We start from the raw sequence: 21,513 nt of genomic DNA, 5'->3' as shown, positions 1-21,513 counted from the left end.
GACTGACGCTCTACCGCTGAGCCAAACCGGTTTCGGCAGATAGTTTATTTTTAAATATATATATTTTATTGATTTTAGTGAGGAAGGGAGGAGAAAGAGATAGAAACATCAATGATGAGAGAGAATCATTGATTGGCTGACTCCTGCAGGCCCCCTAGTGGGGATCAAGCTGGAAACCCAAGCATGTGCCCTTGCCTGGAATCAAACCTGGGACCCTTCAGTCCACAGGCTGATGCTCTATCCATTGAGCCAAAGCAACCAGGGATATATAGATAATTTAAATAGAATATAGTATCATATTTAGCAAGAGGACAAAACACTAGTGTTTAAATGTGAAATGCAGTCTTCAAGCTGTAATCTTAGGTATGCAGGCTTTTTTTTTTGAGCAATTAAAATAATTCATGGATGTTTTTGCTTTCATATTATTTTATGTGATAGAAAGTAGAGTAGATTTAGAAAAGCTTAATAGGCCAGAGGATGAAACATATAAGAATCTGCAAAGAAATATGACTCCGGGAGGAAAAGTGTCGGGTAGCTTCCCGGGTGTGGCATTGTCTTTTTTTAAAAAAATAAAAATATATTTTATTGATTTTTTTTAGAGAGGAAGGGAGAGATATAGAGAGTTAGAAACATAATGAGAAACATTGATCAGCTGCTTCCTGCACAAGCGAACCAGAGAGTCCTATTTTGTATACCGTACAATTTAAAAAGCAGCCTGTATTGGGTAGGCACGGTGAGTATCAAGGGCCTCTCTTTGGTGACCGGTTCCATAGTACAGATTTATAATGCTAGGCTTCCTTATGCTCAGTCCAGAGTTTTCTCAGTTACACGCTCACTTACCTCTTTATACGCTCACTTACCCAACAAGCATCTATTGAACTCCAGGATGTTATCAGGGTAACACCTTAACTTCACCCTAATCCCCATGACCCTATATAGACTATCTCGGGGGACAGAGAAGCCCATCACAGATACTCCTGAGAAAAACGGGCATGCTCATCTGCCTGTGGAACACACCAGCATGAGAAAAGGCCAGCGACACAGAATTTGCTGTGCACTTGACAGCTCGGGTCCGGTGTGAACGAGGAGAGGCGGCCTCCCGGAGGATGGAGAGCCGTGGATGGGAGGATGGCGAGCGGCGCCGAGCAGCGGGGTCCAGGCCGAAAGCGAGGCTCTGCGCCCGGCCCGGGCTGCGAGCGGCGGCAGCGTCGCCCCGGGGGACCGGAGGGCGCAGCGGCGCGGCCTCTCCGGGCGCAGCGCCCCCCGGCGGCGCAACCCGGCCCGCGGCCCGGCGCCGCCCGCCCGCCCGCTCCTCCTTAACCCGCGCGGGAGGCGGCGGCGGCGGCGGCCCGGCGGGCGGGGGCGGGGGAGGGGCCGCAGCGCGGCGCGGAGGCCGGGGAGGAGCCGGGGCCTGCAGCGGAGCCGAGCCGAGCCCGAGCCCGAGCCGAGCCCCGGCACCGTCCGTCCGCCCGCCTTCTGGCTCCGGGGAGCCCGGCCCGGCCGCGCGGGGAGCGGTGGCAGCGCGGGGAGCCCCACGCGCCGAGGGAGCGCACCGGCCGGGACGGGGCCGGGGAGGCGCTGGCGCCGCCGTAGCCGGTGCCCGGGGTGCGGAGCCGCGGCCTCCCGGACCCCGCTGCCCGCCCAGGCCGCCCGGGGCGAGCGGGGAGCACGAGAACCCCACCCTCCGGGGCACCCCGGAGCGGGGACCGGGCGCCTCGCCCGGTGGAGGAGGAGACCCTTGCCGTCCGCGCGCGCGCGGGGGAAAGGAGAGGACACCCCGGTCGGGGACGCGTCCCCCCACTTCTTGGAGGCGAGCAAGATCCCCGTTCCGGCCGGCCGGGGACGCACCTCCGAAGGAGAAGGGGGCGATCCCTGCGGAGGAAGCGGAGTGGGGCCGCCCCATCCGCACGCACACTCTCCGCACTTCGGGACTTTGGAGCGAAAGGGGGTGCGCTGACGGCGCAGGCACCCCTCCATCCTCCCCGGTACTCACAGGAGCAGAGGACACCCCGGGGGGAGGAGAGGGCAGAGCTGCCCCCTCGCCTTCCTGGTGCCTAGACGGTGGAACGGGGCCGAGCCCCTCCGCTCCGGTCTCCGGCGGACGGGAGGAGCCCTCCACTCCCGAAAGAGCCAGCTTGGGGGGGAGGGGGACTCCCCCAAGGGGGAGGAGACAGCTCCTGGTTGGGAGAGGCTCCTCCCCTCCTCCCCGGCGTCACAGGCAGGGTGTGGGGGGTGTGCCACCTTCCCCAGGTGGGACCCCCTTCCCCTCCTCCTCCCTCGGCTCCTCATCCTCAGGGGACCCAGATCCCCTCCCCAGCTCGGGAGGCTCAGCCAAGAACCGGAAGAGCCACAGAGGATGAGACGCCTCAGCCGCCTTTGAAGAGGGGAGTCCCTCCGACCCCACACTCCAGTACCAGGTGGTTCCCTCCCCTGGCTGGGGGAACCTCGGAGACAGGTTAGTGCATTCTTTCATCTTCTCTCCGACGTCAGCTTTAGGCAGTGGTGGGTGCAGGGGTCTGATGAGATGGTGGCTCTTGGGTTTGATCCCTGGGAAAGGTTAGAAGGATAACTCAAGAGACGTGTGTTCTGAAGGGACGCCTGGATTCGAGAACCCACACCTTGCTCTGTGCTGGGGCTCTGAGAAGTGGGCTTCTTAGTGTTTAGGGATGGGATTCACCTGGGAAGTGTATGTTTCCAGGCTGACAGCAAAGGGCTATGGGAAAACACCTGCATTTTCGGTGTCATCCATCCAAACTGTGTAACAGTGATGGACACATCCCAACTAGACTCCCATGTCACCCTGCACCCCTGGGCCGTCTCCCCTGGACAGCGGGCCCTCTCACCTGCAGAGGGCCCTCACTCAAGTCATGGTGGCATCGCATGGCCTGCCCTTGTTTGGGGCTGCCGCGGGTATGACCTTTTCTTATCTGTAGCCCTAATTTGTCTTTATGTCCCGTCCCTGTGATGACCGCTCCCTTGAAAGAAAAAGCACGCGGTCCCCACTCACTGTGCCTCAGCCACCTAGAGGCCTCCTGTCCCGATATTCCCGCCATCTGTCCAACTCCTGTCCTTGGCTGACGGTCCCTCCGGAAAAATCAGGTCCTGCATGGGAAGAAGGGACCTGTTCAGCCTCCTTCCAGCTTCTCCTCTCAAGAAGCTGGCCCACCGGGGAGATGTGACTTCTCAGGAGTTCCCTTCCCTAAAAGCACCTGAGTCTCTCATCTCCTCCCCTTCCCGTTTCTTGTTCGGTTCCGAGTCTCTGGAATAGGGGTGTCGAACTCAATCAGAGAAGGGGCCAAAATCTAAAATCCAGCCTAAATCGCGGGCCGAATGGTTTACTGAACAGTCATAAACTGTCATTGTGATGGAAACGCAGCGGAGTGCAGTGATGACAGCGCGGTGCGGGCCACATTGCAAGGCCTGGCGGGACGGATTTGGCCCGCGGGCCTTGTGTTTGACACATGTGCTCTGGAACCTTGTATTTCAGTGTTTCTTTGTAAGGTTGGAGTAAGGACTCATCCAAGTCCAGAGTCTTTAGAAAAACGCGGGGAAAAGGCGCCAGGAAATTCTTCTAGCTGAGCCCAGGCTGGTGTTTAGGGGAGCTCTGCCCTTCGGCCTGGGATCACGAACGAGAGTGGGACACCTGCCTTCCTGCCTTGTCACTAGGGCATGTCTTCTGTCAGGGGTATTGCAGCCCATGGCACGTCCAGGTGGGAGGCTTTACCACTTTGGGATTTTGTGTTTCTTCTTTCTCTCTTTGGCCCACGGATGGGCTGTCTGAGTCCCTACGAGCATCCACTTGGGCCCGGGGTCTGCCTGTCAGTCGTGCTCTATAGGAGTAGAGGAGACAGAACCACAATCCAGGGTTGTATGGCTGTGCTTTAGTAGGGGTGTCGAACTCAATCAGAGAAGGGGCCAAAATCTAAAATCCAGCCTAAATCGCGGGCCGAATGGTTTACTGAACAGTCATAAACTGTCATTGTGATGGAAACGCAGCGGAGTGCAGTGATGACAGCGCGGTGTGGGCCACATTGCAAGGCCTGGCGGGACGGATTTGGCCCGCGGGCCTTGTGTTTGACACATGTGCTTTAGAGCAATGTGGCGCATATGTTTCTTCGTTCCCGGTGAGTGTGGCTCGATCTGACCTCTGTCTGTGCTTCAAGTGGGTGTGCTTCTGGAGACAGGTACAGGTGTGCGTTTCAGACCCAGAATTGTATGTTTCCAGAAGGCTCTGAAAGCAGGTCCCCCTGTGCAGTGTGACCCGGGGAGGGTTCTGGTGAGGATGCCTGGCGGGAAGGAAAGGCTGGGCCTCCCCTGGCCCGCGGGAGCCCTCAAGCGCGGCTGCAGCCCGAGCAGCAGGGCAGCCCAGCCTCAGGCTGGGGTCGCCTCTGTAGGACTAACAAGAGAGCTTCATTCCTGGTGTCTCCAGGCTCAAGAGCATGAGGATCTTTCGGCTCTTAGTCCGAGAACTCCTTCCCTGACTTTTGAAAAACGGCTCTGGTGTAACAGCAGTTTATTTCTTCCAAAGTACTTTACCAGATGCTGGAATGCAACTTGTTGAGCGGTAACACCTCCAGGTGTACCGCCACCACACGGCCGCCCAGGCCCTGCTTGCCCAGAGTGTTCCAGTCCCTGCCTCTGTGGAGTCAGTCAGAAGCACAGGGCTCTGGGCTGAACGGACTGTGATTTAGAGAGTGCTGTTTTCCGGGTCATGTCTTATGGCCAGACCTAGGCCACCCCCCTCTTCCCACCCCACCCCCTTCCCCCCACTGAAAAATAAGAGATGACATTCTCCCATTCCTTCATCCCCGGAGTTTGCTGGGTCCTGACATGGATCAGGGATACTATCTCCCCCGCCCCCCCCCCCCCCCCAAAAAAAAGCTTGAGATTCTGATATCTTGCGAATGATTGCAAACTCAGTGTGCAGGCTTTGCAGTATAAACCATCGCCGGCTTTCTGCTCCCAGTCTTACCTCTATGATCTGTCAGTTTTCTAATTTTTAATGTCTAATGTTCTTTTTCCCCCATTCAGAAAAAAAAAAAAATAATAGTTACACTTACTAAGTGCTTTAAGGTATTAAGGTACGGGGCGGGGACAGGAGCGGGGTGCAGGGAGTCAAGGGGGTGGGGGGGGGAGAAGGGGGACATCTGTAACACTTTCAACAATAAAGTTAATTAAAAAAAAAAGTATTAAGGTAATCTTCATGACAACCTTATGTAGGTATAGTTATCATCTTTAATTTACAGATGCAGAAACTACAACACACAGGGGTTAAGTAACTTGCCTGAGGTTGCAAGGCCAGTAGGTAGTGGAGTCAGGACTGAAGTCCAGGCAGCCCACTGGTAATTGGTAATGTGGTTAACTTGGCCATTGCTCTATTATGTGCAAAGCAGGAAACGATCGCTCCTTAATGCCTGGCCTTGGCACCATACGGAGAATAATTACTGGCCTTGCAGATAAAATGGGAAGAAAACCGTGCCTGTAATTTTGGGTCTGACATGTCTCATCCAGAATCAGCCTTCCACTCCAACAGAGCGTCTTTCTGTTTTCCTCTGCCTCTCTCCCCGCACTGGAGTCTTCCTCAGACGCCCTGTGGATGTGATGGAGCCTGCCCTTTGGCTGCCTTTCCCAGTTTCTGTGGGTATTTCCTTTCAGTCTTCCAGCGCGCAGAGAAGAATGTGGCCTGACTCAGGTTCTGCCCGAGCCCCGTGGCACCAGGCCCACCTGGAGAGAGAGGTCTGGGGAACTAGGTTGGTTGGACTGAGAAATGGAAGTACCTCTTGTTTGCCTTTCTAATAATAGCCCTGCACGCCAGCCTCATGCCATTATTTTGGGGAGCGTGGAATGTGTGGCAGCCACGAGCTCATTAAGCTTCATTCACTTCCCTCCAGGGGATGAAGCCTTGGCAGTGTTTAGGACCTCGTCCCTCTTATTAGCAGGGGAAACTGAGGCATGGAGACTTGAGGGAGCAAGGGGTGGTTAGGGATGTTTACTGAGTCAGTGTCAAGGTTGGGAATGGGACACAGGAACCTCCCGCGTCTGAGCTTTTTCACACTGGGTTGCCCTTCAAGAATGGGGAAGTGACGGGAGTGAGGAAGTGGGATGGGTGGAAGGCGAACGGTGCTGAAAGATCAGGAGGACCTTTTGCTGCAAGCTTCTTGCAGCTGATGAGACTGGAATATATTTTGAGTGCTGGGGCATATCTGGAGGGCTGACCGGGAGGGTGCTGGAGAAAGGTTAAAGTTTACCCCCGTGTCCTAAACCTGGTGCCGGGGTAAGGATAGGGAAGGGCGCAGAACAACCAGCGACAGGCTGAGAGTGCTTCCCTTCCCGGAAGTCACCCTGATTGGCATGTGCCCAATGGGTTCTGTAAGCCCTCTGACCATCTACCCTCATGCTCCTGTCCAATGTGGGGGGTGAGTTTCAAATGAAATATCCACTAAAGGCTTAAGATTTCCTCGGGATCTTTAGCAGGAGGTCCTAGGGAGTAGGGTAGACTTTCTTCACAGACCTTCCCTGTGGTCACCGAGTACCTGCTCATTGTCTAGTATTGTCCAGCTGGGATAAGCCGGCCATGGGACCCGGTTACTGCCCAAACAGCCCTGCTTTACCACAGGGGCTGTGGTGCTCTGATTTAGGATAGTGCCAGGAGGTCTGAGACTTCCTGGGATGATTCAATATCCCTATCAGTGTCCAAGTTTCTGTGGGTGGTGGGAGAGAAGATAGGAATAAAAGGAAAACCCCTCTATAAAACTATTTATAAATGTGATCTCCCCCCCCCCCCCCAAATCCCCCAAATCCCCTTCTCTTGTCAGCAATGCTTGGGTTGCAATTGGATCTCTGGCTGCCTGGGCCCCTGAGGCACTAAGGTGTTTCCTTCGTCCTTGTAGAGTGGGCGTGCTGCTGGTGACGAGCTCAGGGCTGGGTGCCCGTGTGTTTGTGCAAAGACGGGAGGGACGGTGTAGGTGGGGACCTTGCGGGGGAGAGAGATGACCACGAATGCTGACGTTTAGGAGAAAGGGGTGAGTGTCAAGGGGGCTGGGGGGAGAGTCAAGAGCGACGGATAGCCTGGAAGAGGGATTGGAAATGGGAGAGGGGGAGGCAGCTATAGCTAGGACTGAGCTCTGGATGGCTAAGTGTGTGGACTTGTGTGTAGTTGTACGTATGTGCGTGTGTACAGTATCTGTGCGTGGATTTAAGAGGTCACACACATAATGCGTTTCTGTCCAGGATTCTGAAATCCGAGGCGTGCTAGAGAATTGCCCTGGCGGGGCTGTCTGCAGGGACAGGGAGGAAGAAATACTAGTTGGAATCTGGAGGCTGTGCAGGCACAAACCTGTCAGGCAGCAAGGGCTTAGGGGGTTGCTGGCACCAGCTCTAGGGGAGTTGCCAAATGGCTACCACGCGGTTCCTGCCGGCCTTGCTAGACCCTGCGACACAGATGTCCCCCACCGTTCTCCTCCTTCCCCCACCGAGGTGTCACTCTAGCTACACCTCCCTGCCAGTAAGAGCGCCCAGGCAGTGTGGGTGGCAGCTGGGCGTGCACACAGCAGGCGTGGGCGGTTTGGCAGCACCAAGAAGTTTGCATGAAGGTGCAGCGAGCGAGCGTGCGTGCCTGGCTGGGAAGGAAGGAGAGAGGAGGAGGAGGAGGGCGGGAGAAGGGGAGCCAGTTCTTAGCCCCAGAGTGGCTATTTTTAGCCAGGCTATCTGATTGTTAGCGGTGTGCACCCAGCTGGGTGTCTCCCTGGCTTAGTGAAGCCCAGCAGGCCGAGAGAGGTGGGAGGTCCCTGCTGATGACTTCCTCCTGGTGGAGGTGTCTGTGGGCCGAGCTTGCAGAAGGGGTAGCTTTCAAGGTGCGAGGGCAGCAGAGCTCAGGAGCTGTTACCTCTCTGTGTGTGTGACTTCGTGCTGTGTTGGTAAGGTATGCAGTATAGCTAATCGTGATCTCTGTTTACGTTTCTGTCTTACATCTGTCCTTTGCTGGTGGTAGTCGTATGTAATGTATGCTTGGTATATATTTGATATGCCTCATGCACATGTATGTGGGCTAAAAGGGGCCGATGCTCACTCTTTCTAGCATTTGGTGTATGCTTCATCGGTGTATATTTCTGTTTAGAGTGTTTTTCTTCACATGCTCACTTGTGCTGTCGGTATATGTTGTATGTAAATTACAGCAAGTGTCACATAATTGAGGAATAGACTTTGGCAGATGTTTCCTGCTATCTAAGTGTATTTAAAAAAAAATTATTTTGTACAGCCGAAACCGGTTTGGCTCAGTGGCTAGAGTGTTGGCCTGCGGACTGAAGGGTCCTGGGTTTGATTCCGATCAAGGGCATATACCTTGGTTGCAGGCACATCCCCAGTAGGGGGTGTGCAGGAGGCAGCTGATCAATGATTCTCTCTCATCGATGTTTCCAACTCTTTATTCCTCTCTCTTCCTCTCTGTAAAGAAATCAATAAAAAATATATTAAAAATTTATTTCGTACATACTTTAAAGATATTATGTTGTAGGGCTTTCAGTAAGGAGAACAGAGGGAATAGCTTAGTTGGGTGGTTTGATCTCACTTTTAGTCATACATGAAGGGGGAGACCTCTAGGTTATGTTTCACATTCAGATGTAGATGTAAGTACCAGCCAGTCTGTCATCTGGTAGATGATTGGTGATAGATGCACGTGGTTCTAGGACCACGTGGAGGGCTGTCTCTCAGAGAAGTTGACTGAGGGGATGTAGAAGAAAGAAACTATTTCCTTTATTTTTTTTAATTTATTTTTTATTTTTTTAAAAATATATATATATTTTATTGATTTTGTACAGAGAGGAAGGGAGAGAGATAGAGAGTTAGAAACATCAATGAGAGAGAGTCATTGATCAGCTGCCTCTTGCACACCCCCTACTGGGGATATGCCCGCAACCAAGGTACATGCCCTTGACCGGAATCGAACCCGGGACCCTTCAGTCCCCAAGCCGACGCTCTCTATCCATTGAGCCAAACTGGTCTCGGCAGAAACTATCTCCTTTAAAGCACTGGGATTCGGGTATTACCTGTCACCTGTCACCAGAGGTAACACTCATTTTTCTGTTTCCTTTGTCCATTTCTCTCCAGAACCCAGAAGAGCCATGGCTTCTGATCTGGAGAGCAGCCTCACCTCCATAGACTGGCTCCCCCAGCTGACCCTCCGGGCTACCATCGAGAAGCTGGGGAGTGCTTCCCAGGCCGGCACGCCGGGGGGCAGCCGCAAGTGTCCGCCAGGCTCGCCCACAGACCCTAACGCCACGCTGAGCAAGGATGAGGCGGCAGTCCACCAGGACGGCAAGCCACGCTACAGCTACGCCACCCTCATCACCTACGCCATCAACTCCTCCCCGGCCAAGAAGATGACCCTCAGCGAGATCTACCGCTGGATCTGCGACAACTTCCCCTATTACAAGAATGCTGGCATCGGCTGGAAGGTGGGATGGCTTCTGTCACCAGCGGTTATTTTCAGCCTTTGACAACTTTTTTTTCCCCCCTCCCTACTTTTGTTTCTTTAATCTGGCCCAATTGACTGACCTGCCTCAGGCATGTGGTATATACTTCCATCAGCTACATCAGGGAAACGCCAGTGATAGGGAGCCTCTAAGTATAGTTGCGGGGCTAGTAGGATGTTGTTGTTACGCATTATTCCCTCTTATCTTCTCATTCCTCAAAAAGAATATCCACTCATTTCACAGGTATTTATTGCCACTCCACTGTGTTCAAGTCACTGTGCAAGGGATAGCACTGCTTCTTCCTACGTGGTCTTGGAATCCCATCACATTTCCAAAGCTTCATTGCACATAGTCATCATCTTTTTAAAAACTGTCCACCAGGAAAAAATACATAATTAGGTCCTTTACCAACAGCTCATCGACCAAGCAAGTAATGAGAGGATAAGTCACTTGGCTGGAGATTAAAAAAAGAAGGGGACTCCTCTTCCGAGCTAGGAAGGAAGATGGATGGTGTCCGTCCTTTGGAGTACCAGTTCATTTGGCCACTGTAGTGCAGAATGGGGTTTTAATGGAGTTCTCGCCCTGAATGAATCACCAGTTGATATACAAACCAGATGATGAGCTGAAGACTGTTGAAAGCATTCAGTTTTTCTTTTCCTTTATGCATATGCCCCTGCTAGCTACCAAATCTCCGACACATTTACAAAAACGGCAATATTTCTTTCCTTCAGATGTGTCCCATCTATGGGCTGTTGAGAAAACAAAGGTGAACTGTGCCTTTGTTTTACCCATAACTTGTATTTATTATCATGAATAGAAACAGTTTTAAAATTGTTTGTAAACAGTTTTTGTTGTCAGTCTTCACCTGAGGATATTTTCCATTAATTTTTAGAGACAGTGAAGGGTATGAGGGAGACAGAGAGAGAGAGAGAGAGAGAGAGAGAGAGAGAGAGAGACAGACAGACATTGATATGAGAGAGACACATTGCTTATGCTCCAACCAGGGCCAGAGTTATTTCTAGCTTACAACCGAGGTACGTGTTATTGCCCAGAATTGATCCCAGGACTCTTTAATCCGCAGGCCAACACTTTTATCTACTGAGCCAAACTGGCAAAGGCTAAAACTTTTTTTTTTCTTCTTAATCTATATTTAGAATGGTATGGAAATTGGGCAGATGTGATTTTGAGGCATTCATATATACTTATCATCAATTGGGTGGGAAGATTGAAAAACTACATAAACAGCTTTCCCGAAGCACTTGGTAGCCACATTTATAGCCAACACTGCTCATCCATATAATTTCTGCATTTTTTCTTAGTTCATTGTTCTTGCCATCTGTTAGGTGTGCTCCTTCATCAGTAAGGCTGAGCGGTGCTGCGTTTACTCTGACACTTGAACTTTGTTTTGTGTTATGTCCTTTGGTGTCCCTGTGTGTCCTATTGATTGGAAAATGCTCTGCTTTGCACAATGCTCAAATCTAACTGGTTTCTGTGTTTTCCCAGAACTCAATTCGGCACAACCTTTCTCTCAACAAGTGCTTCCGGAAGGTGCCCAGGCCCCGGGATGACCCTGGGAAGGTGAGATTCTGCTCGCTGTAAGCACTGAAGGAGGAACAGGAAGGAGAGAGAAGTAGCTGACAGCCCAAACTCTTGTGGTTGTTTTATTTAGCCAGAAGAGGAAATCATGTTAGAGAAGCAGCTTTATTTTTTTCTCAATGGAAGAGCTTGGCAATCAAGCTTGTAGGGCCCCACTAAAATGAGTGACTAAGGAAGATTGTAAAATCTTTTTTTTTCTTTTAATATTCGTAGTGATTTTAGAGAGGAAGGGAGAAGGAGAGAGAGAGAGAAATGGAAACATCAGTGATGAGAGGGAATCATTGATCGCCTGCCTCCTGCACCCACTTCGCTGGGGATTAAGCCCACAACCTGGGCATGTGCCCTGATCAGGAATCGAATCATGACCTCCTAGTTCATAGGTCGATGCTCAACCACTGAGCAACACCCGCGAGGTGTGAAATCTTATAAAAAATAGAAATAGTTATGTTAAAGTTGACTTTGCTGCCCTGTGGGTTTGTGTGTGTGTGTGTGTGTGTGTGTGTGTGTGTGTGTAGCACTCATTCTAGATGTAAAAGGTGGTCTTAATAACCTTTTAAGAACTTTTTATCTTTTAAAAGAAGAGGTAGGTCATTCTCTTTGTTTGACAGATTTGGATGCTAAAGCCCAGGAGAGTCTTGCCTCAGATCACATGGAAGAGTAGCTATTTGAACTAGATATTGTTCTATCCCTCCAGAACAAGAGGTCTGAGTTTACACCATATGGGATATCTCTGATACCCCCTATTAGGACAAACTTACTCCTCAAAATTAACTAGTATCCTCAAGCTTCTGTGTGAATTTTCAGTCATATATATATATATATTTTTTTGCTCCACTTTACTTAATACATAGAACTGTTACTTTATGAGAAAAATCCTCCCAAATATCTGCTTTCCCAAAGGTGAGACTTTTCATTGAAAATGGTTTTGTTGGTGCTGGTTCTCCTTCTAGGGCTCTTACTGGACCATCGACACTTGTCCCGACATCTCCCGAAAAAGGAGACACCCACCAGACGATGATGTAAGTCCCCACCTTGTGGAGAGATGTCTTTTCTGAGCCAGTTGCTCCTTCCACACTCTTTCCCGAGTTCTCAGGCTTTTTATATATTGGGGCAAAGGCCAAATACCAGCAGAGGTGAAGCCATGGGTCTTGGGAGGAAGGTTAGCTTCTGCTTATGGATTTCTATTTCACACCCCTCAGCTATCCCAGGACTCACCAGAACAGGAGGCAAGCAAGAGCCCTCGGGGAGGCGTTCCAGGGGGCGGAGAAGCCTCACTGCCTCCAGAAGGGAATCCTCAGATGTCGCTGCAGAGCCCCACATCTATCACCAGCTACAGCCAGGTAGGAAGGAGAGGTGGCAGGGGGAATAGAGGGAGATGGATGGATGGATGAGTTGGTGGCTGGGTGAATGGGTGGATAGGTGATTGGGTGGTTACATAGAGTCATCTATCTTTCAGTTCAAAAGTATTGAGTACCTGTGATACAGTAGGCAGATAAATTGGTCATGAAGGGGGGAGCAAAAGAGGGAAGCTGAGAGAGAGAGAATGAGAACAGAAACCTGAGAAAGATTAGGAAAAAAAGGGATGAGAAGAAGGGGGCAAAAAAAAGTTTATAAGAGAAATAAGTGCATGGAAGTAGCACAGGGAAAGCACAAGAGGCTACATCAAAATATGAACATATGCTCATTCGTTGCAAAGTTGGTAGAGGACGAAGACAGGCAGGAGAGCTTGGGGAGCACTAAAGGGGTGGTACTGGTCCCTCCTTGGGGATGCGGATCAAGTCTTTCTTCTGTTTGTAGGGCACAGGATCTGTGGATGGTGGAGCTGTGGCTGCAGGGGCTCCAGGCCGAGAAAGTGCTGAGGGCCCCCCTCCCTTGTATAACACCAACCAGGACTTCAAATTCTCCTACTCAGAGATCAATTTTCAGGATCTGAGCTGGTCCTTCCGCAACCTCTACAAATCCATGCTGGAGAAGTCCTCCTCCTCTTCTCAGCATGGTGAGTCTGAAGGTGGGACGGGAGCATGGGCATCCTTGTGTTTTTGAATAGATGGTGACATTCTCTTTTCTCCCTTCTTTCTTATTTTTAACACAAGGAGAGGTTGATCACTGGTCAGGGGATGCATGTCATGAATCAGTACTGTTTGGAGTTGAGCTCTTCTGTCTTAGTTCTGAAGGACAGCTGTTTCAGCACACGGTCTGGGTTATTAGCTTCAGGAAGTGAGCTGGAAGCATCCCCTTTCTAGAGGGAAGGGGGATTTTATTGCTGTAACAAGTCATTTAGAGAATGACCACTAGGGGGCAGCAGTTCTCTTTCCTTAATAGTCAGTACTCCTCTCCCTACTCCCCCAACCCCAAAACCCTTCCCCCTACTTTTCTTTGTGAGAACAATTTAATCTTATTTTTTAGCATATTTATATTTGTTAATTTTTTATTAGTAAAAATTTCAAACAGATGTAAAAATAGAGAAAATAGTATTATAAACCCTCATGTTTCCATCTCCCAACTTAAACAGTTACCAATATTTTGTTAAGCTTGTTTCATTCACCGCTCAGCTTTTTTTCTTCTTCCCATCACCTTTTATCCCCCTTGATGCCCTCTTCTACCTCCACGATCCCCTTCTTTTTAATTGGAGTATTTTGATGCAATTTTCAGACATGTCATCTACCTGTAAATATCATTTCAACATGCATCCTTAACAAAAAAGACATTTTTTTGTTATTTATATATATTAACCCACCACAATTTAATGTAAAGTTTATATCTTGTTCATACTCAACTTCCTGATTTGAGAATGATTTAAAGTCCTTATTGGGAGACTCAATCTGGTTCAGCCCTCTGGAATTCCTCTTTTGTTGTTCTGTTTTGTTTTTAAATAAATTAGAGGTAGTGGTAAAATCAAGACTTCTCGATGAGGGGATGGGTAGAAATGGAAGAGGGTATATGGGGATAAATGGTGATGGAAAAATAAATAAAACAAAATGTAAAAAATAAAAGACATTAGGTGAATCATTAGATCTTCTTGTTCTATACTCTGGCCTTGTACAGACATCAGGAGATGAATGGAATGATTAAAAGTAGTTAGGACTTACTGTTTGGAAATTTTATATTAATTGTCATGAATTTCTTTTAGAAAATATTTTTATTGATTTCAGAGAGGAAGGGAGAGGGAGAGACAGAAACATCAAATATGAGAGAGAATCACTGATTCTCCCTGGGCTTATGCCCTGATCTGGAATTGAATCCATGATCTGCTTCATAGGTCGACGCTCAACTACTGAGCCACACAGCCTGGGGATTTGAATCTAGAGTTGTGTTCTAAAATTGTAGCATTTGCATGAGAAATTAATCCAACTCAGGTGATTGGTTGATTGGAAGGGAAGAACATGGAGGAGCTTTCAGAAACAAAGTAAAAAGTTATATTGGTGAGGACAGCAAAGTGTTCGCTGAATTTTAATGTTGGCCTAAAGCCACTAGCCTCAGTCTCTAATTCTCTTCTGCCTAATTTGTTTGAGAAATTCATCAATTCCTCACTGAAGCTCCATTTGTTGGTAGTGAATACAGTAGAAGGGTGTAGAGACAATAAGGAAGAGGAGAGAATAGACTCCTGTGGCTTTATTTTATTTATGATTTACTTTTTATATATATATATTTATATATATATATTAAACATCATCTGCATATTTATTTATTTATTTATTTTTATATATTTTATTGATATTTTACAGAGAGGAAAGGAGAGAGATAGAGAGCTAGAAACGTCGATGAGAGAGAAATATCGACCAGTTGCCTCTTGCACACCCCTATCGGGAATGTGCCCGCAACCAATGTACATGCGGAATCGAACTTGGGACCTTTCAGTCTTCAGACCGATGCTCTACCACTGAGCCAAACCGGTTTCGGCTGATTTACTTTATATATATATATATATATAATTTTTAAAAAAATATTTTATTGATTTTTTACAGAGAGGAAGGAAGAGGAATAGAGAGTTAGAAACATCGATGAGAGAGGAAATATCGATCAGCTGCCTCCTGCACACCCCCTACTGGGAATGTGCTCGCAACCAAGGTACATGCCCTTGACTGGAATTGAACCTGGGATCTTTCAGTCTGCAGGCCGATGCTTTATCCACTGAGCCAAACCGGTTAGGGCTTATGATTTACTTTTAAAACTTGACCTGATGTCTGATGTCTTTCGAAACTATGATTAAAGCCTACACTCAAATCCTTGTACAAAAGCATAGAAAGGGCCCTAACCTGTTTGGCTCAGTGGATAAAGCGTCAGTCTGTGGAATGAAGGGTCCCAAGTTCAATTCCAGTCAAGGGGGTATGCATGAGGCAGCTGACGGATGTTTCTAATTTTCTATCCCACTTTGTAAAAAAAAATCAATAAAATATATATTTTTAAAAAGCATAAAAAGGTACATGCTGACCTAAAATTTCAGTGGTCACCACACTGTCAAGGCCTTCCCTCTGCTTTACCAATGAGGGGCCAGTGCCATCCCTGCTGTCCCAGATCACCCTTGTCTTTGGAGTCTGTGGTTTCCATGTGAGGCTGCCACCAGTGGAAATCCTGTGGAGTGAAAATGCATTGCCCAAGTGACTCGCCTGCTTCCTCCCACCCTGCAGGCTTTTCCTCTCTCCTGGGGGACATGCCACCCTCTAACAACTACTACATGTACCAGCAGCAGCAGCCGCCTCCTCAACAGCAGCAGCAGCAGCAGCAACAGCAGCAGCAGCAGCAGCAGCAGCAGCAGCAGCAGCCGCCACCACAGCCACAGCCCCAACAGTCACAGGCACAGCAGCAGCAGGCACCAGCCCAGGGCCCCTCAACCGTAGCGGGTGCTCCTCCACTGCACACCCCAAGCCCAGATGGATGTACCCCACCGGGGGGCAAGCAGGCTGGGGCTGAAGGCTATGGGCCTCCCTCTGTGATGGCCATGCATCCACCCCCACTGCAGCATGGAGTCTTCCACCCTCATCAGCACCATCCCCACACCCACCCTGCCCAGCAGCCGCCGCCTCCGCCGCAGCCACAGGCACAAGGCCAGGCTCCTATCAATAGTACTGGTTTTGGTGAGTAAGGATGGTTCAGGGATATGCTGGGGGGATGCTGGGGGGGGGGGGTGTTTGAATGACCCCTTTTTCTGACTCCGGCATGGAGGTCCAATTAATTGGTGAGGAGGTAAATACCGAGTCCAGCCTCTCCTTCGCGAGAGCTCATCTGAACTAACTCGCTGCTACTGGAGCTCTGATTTAGAGAAATTGTAGATAAACTGGGATTGTTTTTCAGTATATTCTCCTGCCTATGAGCTGAGCTGTCAATACCTAATGCATAGATAGCTTTGCTTGTCCCAAATCTCCAGGGAGGGAGATTCTAAAATTGTCTCGGTAATGCAATCGATCGTCTGTATGGATGCAAGAATCGTACATGTGGTCAGTCTGCTGCTAATGAGCTGACGGCCGTCTTACACCTGGCTCTCTCTTATGCCCCACTCTGTCCTCTTTACAGCCTTTCCTCCTGACTGGTGCTCCAATATCGACTCCTTAAAGGAAAGCTTCAAGATGGTGAATCGGCTCAATTGGTCCAGCATTGAGCAGTCACAGTTCTCAGGTTAGTGATGACGGAAGAGAGGAGGGAGCTAGTTGGAGTAGACAAACCCAATAGAAATCAGAACTAGAAGGGAATGGTTAAGTGGCTTGAAGATTTCATTGTTTTCCCTCCGTATTTTAAAAAAACGTATATTTTATTGATTTTTTTTACAGAGAGGAAGGGAGAGGGATAGAGAGTCAGAAACATCATTGAGAGAGAAACATCAATTCAGCTGCCTCCTACACACTCCCCACTGGGGATGTGCCTGCAACCAAGGTACATGCCCTTGACCAGACTCAAACCTGGGACCCTTCATTCCGCAGGCCGACGCTCTATCTACTGAGCCAAACCTGTTAGGGCTTCCCTCCATATTTCACAAGGTAGATGATATTGATATGATTTGCAAATTAAGTTCCATAAATTTAGCCTTATCTCAAAACATGAGAGTGGTTTATCCTAGCCAATTCTTTCTCTGGGAGAGAGGAAAGGCTCTCAGAAATTCAGAAAACCTGGACCAGTGGTTTGAATTTTTGTCACCATTTGCTGACAGTGTGACCCTGGCTCATTCCTTCAGCTACTTTGAAACTTTGTTTCACTCATCAGTAAGATCAAAGTGATAACACGAATTTCATAACAAACAAGTAGAATGAGAGTTTGAAAACGTAGAGCTCTAATGGAATGCCAGTTATAATGGATAATGCATTTATTGGGTGGTATTGATTTGTGATGTGGTTGGAACAGTGAGATGGGGTAGATCCGATAGGGGCTCTGGGCCTCTGCAAGGTTAGCCTTTCTTGCTTCTCTGCTTGCAGAACTGATGGAGAGTCTGCGACAGGCAGAGCAGAAAAACTGGAGCCTGGACCAGCATCACATTGCCAATCTGTGCGACTCCCTCAACCACTTCCTTACTCAGACTGGTCACGTGCCCCCTCAGGGGCCATCCCACCGGCCACCAGCCCCTGCCCGAATTGCTGACTCCTGTGCCCTCACCAGCTGCAAACAAGAGCCAGCCCTAAACCAAGGTAGGAACAAAGCTAGTGGCCAAGGAGGTGGAGACTCTGATGAAAAGGGAGGGGGAGGAGGAGGACAGAAGGAAATGGAGAGAAATCATCTAATGGGCAGGGATCCAAACTGAGCAGCAGGACAAGTTTGTTCACCACATTGTCTGAACATTTATCTGTAAAGTCCTGAAGAATGCCAAAGAAACAGGCCGTGTGATTCCTGGACATGGAAGATGAACATTATGTAAGAAAAGGGAGGAGAAAGTCTCCATTCCAAATCTGTGCTCAGTAACCCATACCTGAATCATAGCAGGTGAAGGCTTGGTTCTCTGCACTTGTATGATCATCAAACCAGTGACAGACAGATTCAGTGATCCTATTTCTTTTTTTCTTTTATTGATTCCTCCCCCCACCCCGTCCCCCCCACTCCAGGAGGAAGAGAGAGGGATTGAGAGTTAGAAACATCGATGAGAGAGAAACATCGATCAGCTGCCTCTTGCACACCCCCTACTGGGGATGTGCCCGCAACCAAGGTATATGCCCTTGACTGGAATAGAACTCGGGACCTTTCAGTCTGCAGGCCGACGCTCTATCCACTGAGCCAAGCAGGTTTCGGCAGTGATCCTATTTCTATATTTGTCATCCTTCTAATACATGACTATGTTCTTTCACAGTTCTCCTGTTGGGGTCCTTTATACCCTCCGTGGTGAGGATTGATAGCTCCCGCAGAAAGCCTTCATGCCCTTGGAGGCTGTAGAACAGAGTAGGGGAGGGGAAGGGAAAAGGAGGGAGGGGACTGTTTTCCCCCTTCTCTGTGGGACCCTGCTGCATTGAGTAGAATGATCCCACTCAAGTAACTGTTCCCCTGTTTGGCAGTGAACTCTTACGGGCACCCACAAGCCCCGCACCTATACCCTGGCCCGTCTCCGATGTATCCAATCCCCACCCAGGACTCAGCAGGATACAATCGCCCAGGTAAGAGCCAGCAAACTTGTTTGACCGCCAAGCACTCTCTTCCCTGACCAGATGTTTCACTTTCTTCTGTATCTGGGTCTTCATTCCCTGCACCTTCTGGCAGGAACGAGCCTTCATGATTCTAAAGGCCGGAGTTGGGTCACCTGAGGCGTATGTCATGGGAGACTAGACACTTACTTTGAAATTATCTGGTCCTTGCGATAACGAAAGGCAGTAAAAGCATGACTGTAAATAAAAGATGGATAACGTAGAATATTTATGTCTAACTTACGGAGCTGAGAGATATACTCAGGCAAATAAATGAACATGATATGCAAAACATAAAACATAGCTGCTTTGTGTCCCTGGCTACTTTCCTGTTGCCTGACCTCTGGAATCAGGGGCCTGGGATTAAATGATCTCAGATGGTAGGAGTGCCAGGGGACACCCAAGGTTATCAGAAACAGTACAAAATGAACTATTTCACCTGAAATCCATTTTAGAAAAAATCCTGCCAAGCCATAAGCGTTTTCAATTGTGGGAGTGACATTGGAATCTTTGTCCATGTATTCCTTACCATATAATACACACATTTCTGTGCTGCTTTTCAAATACTATTGATAGTACATTCTGTATGTTGTTTGTCATTATTACCTAGTCTTTGTAAGTGTAAGTGTGATGGCTGCAAACTGTTATATTGGCATGGAAGCTGGTTTGGTCTAGTTTATTTCCTGGGGCCTCATTGAAGTTGTGGCTGGCCACAAAAATAACTCAGGGATGATAAGAACAATAGGTTCACCGGACATTCCTTGTGGTTTATGGGGGCTGAGCACTGGCCATCTAACGGATAGAATAGCTTCCTGTCTATTCCCCTTTTAATGTCTTTCTCTCTTCCTGATAGCACACCACATGGTCCCCCGGCCGCCGGTTCCACATCCTGGTGCCAACGAGGAGATCCCCGATGACTTCGACTGGGACTTGATCACTTAGTGCATCACAGAGTGTGACTCTCAGCCCAGGGCCGGGCGGTGAAGCCTGGCAGTGGGGAAAGAGCAGCCCCAGCCCATCCCTTCCCCCACTGCCTGTATATAGATATATATCCTCTTGTTTTTGTTCTTTCTCTGTCAGAGAAATCACCGCAAGATGCTGCCGAAGATAACCCCTTTTCCCTGCCTCCTTCCTCCTTCTTCTTGTTTCCCCCCTGATTCTTTTATTCTTATTATGTTACTGTTATGCGTATTGGTTATATGCGGTCCCCTGTCTCCCATCTCTATACCATCAACCATGTGCACCCCTTGCTAATTTAAAGTCATCTGGCTGGAAGGCGAGGCCGTGATAGCTGCAGAGAAAGGTTTCCAACTCGGATTTACCTTTCACTCTGAGACGTTCAATGCTGACCTTACCTTTCGACCTTAAATTGTTTTCTGTTCCTGTCAGTTCAGTCCAGGACTGGAAAGGCCACATTACCAAGTAGAAGGACCTCAGACACTGCTTGGCAGCCAGGACTTTGCAGGTTTTACTCAATGGTGCTAATTTTGGCCTCTGAGCTCTTCCCTGTCCCTTCATATTTTCAGTCCTTACTTCTGTTGGTCCTCATTCCCCACTAAGGGTAAGAGTGATGGTGGTGGTGCCCAAAGGTGACAGCAGAACCCTGGTGGAATAGGAGGCCTGGGTTGGGTGGTGTAGAATACTGCAGCGGGGCAATGAAATGTAAAACATCCAGCGATCTTACCTAATAATAGACAAACATGTAAATTGACCATACCTCCGCTAAGCCACCAGACAGTCAGGAGTGATATGCAAAATAACCCAACAAAAGTGGCCGAGTGACGGGCGGGATGCTCAGGGACTCTGGGCAGTGTCGGAAGGCGGGGTTGGAGCTGGAAAGAGGCAGCTCCGGGGCCTGAGTGGAAAGGGGCTGGGCCAAAGTGGAAAGATGGTGCCGGCATCCAGGGAAAGGAAAGCCCATTCTAGCACGAATCTTCGTGCATCATGCTTCTAGTTGGTATATAATACTCTTATCAAATCAACATCCATTGGCTTGTTCCTAAGCCATTCTCGAAGGGGGTCAGAACTCTGTTGCTATGTAGGAATGAGGACAACTATTCAGCATAGGCTCAGCTTTTTGGAGATGTTTTCAGTGTAACCGTTTTGGCTTTTGAAACATTAAAATTTTCTCTGGAAATGTACTGTGGCTCTTACCTGCATTTACAGATTAGTCTTCCATCCTCTTTCCCACTCAGCAAATACTATGTTGTCTTCCTTTTGGTTATTGGTTCAACTCCCCTACTCACCTTATTTTCTCCCCTCATTTTCTGGCATTCTCATGATAGAAAAGTAACCCATTATCACTCTTCGTGTCCTCATGTCCCAGGACAGGATGGGAATCCCTTTCCCACCGATCATAGCTGAACCAACCTGAATTGGTGGTAGGAGGGTGGGCGAAGGAAAATGGAGCTGGCATCGACACAGGAAAGAACTCTTTCAAGTTCTTTCATTATATAGGCAAATGCTCTGTTGGAATCCAGACCCTTGGGGCTGTAACGTTTACAGTGGCCTTTGGAGGGGGTGAAGGAGCTTGGCAGCGTGGGGTAAATAATCTAGAAGGAAGAGTTCAATGAGAGAACCAAGGGAGACCCCCTCAGGAAAAGGTATACAGATAACTTCTCTCCTTTAACAAGGGGTGGCCATGATTTATTGCTGCAGAGTACTCAGAGTATATTGATATTCATTGTTGAATTGTAGTTATGGGGAGGGAAGAACAGTTTTACTACCGTTTTTCTCTGAATGTTTAGTTTCTGAAAGCTACAGGATATAATGTATGGACTGGACAGGGCCACTCTCTCAGTGATTTCTGTTTTGTTTTGTTTTGTTCATATTTCTTTATTTACTGATGATTT

At 48.9% G+C, this 21,513-nt stretch overlaps 1 protein-coding gene across 2 annotated transcripts; it reads left to right on the top strand.

The window, feature by feature from the left end:
* Positions 1–2,037: 2,037 nt before the first annotated feature.
* Positions 2,038–21,258, top strand: FOXJ2 (forkhead box J2). Of its 2 annotated transcripts, XM_036456090.2 has the most exons (11): positions 2,288–2,455; positions 9,106–9,452; positions 10,974–11,048; positions 12,017–12,085; positions 12,266–12,406; positions 12,864–13,062; positions 15,695–16,141; positions 16,578–16,679; positions 17,471–17,680; positions 18,536–18,634; positions 19,515–21,258. In XM_036456090.2, exons 2-11 carry the CDS (start codon positions 9,120–9,122, stop codon positions 19,601–19,603), a joined length of 1,764 nt encoding a protein of 587 aa, XP_036311983.1. In that variant the 5' UTR covers positions 2,288–2,455; positions 9,106–9,119; the 3' UTR covers positions 19,604–21,258. The 2 variants fall into 2 exon arrangements, with proteins under 2 accessions (XP_045443674.1, XP_036311983.1); XM_045587718.1 differs by lacking the exon at positions 17,471–17,680 and having other exon boundaries at positions 2,038–2,455.
* The last annotated feature ends 255 nt before the right edge of the window (positions 21,259–21,513 follow it).

The sequence above is a fragment of the Pipistrellus kuhlii genome, unplaced genomic scaffold (genome assembly GCF_014108245.1).
Source record: "Pipistrellus kuhlii isolate mPipKuh1 unplaced genomic scaffold, mPipKuh1.p scaffold_m20_p_3, whole genome shotgun sequence".
Taxonomy (NCBI): domain Eukaryota; kingdom Metazoa; phylum Chordata; class Mammalia; order Chiroptera; family Vespertilionidae; genus Pipistrellus; species Pipistrellus kuhlii.
The sequence above is the reverse complement of the archived record's forward strand: the minus strand, read 5'-3'. Positions and strand labels throughout refer to the sequence as shown.

Bases quoted from the DNA above. Each gene is read 5' to 3' on its own strand.
- FOXJ2 (XM_036456090.2), top strand. From the start codon at position 9,120: ATGGCTTCTGATCTGGAGAGCAGCCTCACCTCCATAGACTGGCTCCCC. The intron at 11,049-12,016 runs GTGAGATTCTGC...TTCTCCTTCTAG, and splicing joins CCCGGGATGACCCTGGGAAG to GGCTCTTACTGGACCATCGA. The intron at 16,680-17,470 runs GTTAGTGATGAC...CTCTGCTTGCAG, and splicing joins TGAGCAGTCACAGTTCTCAG to AACTGATGGAGAGTCTGCGA.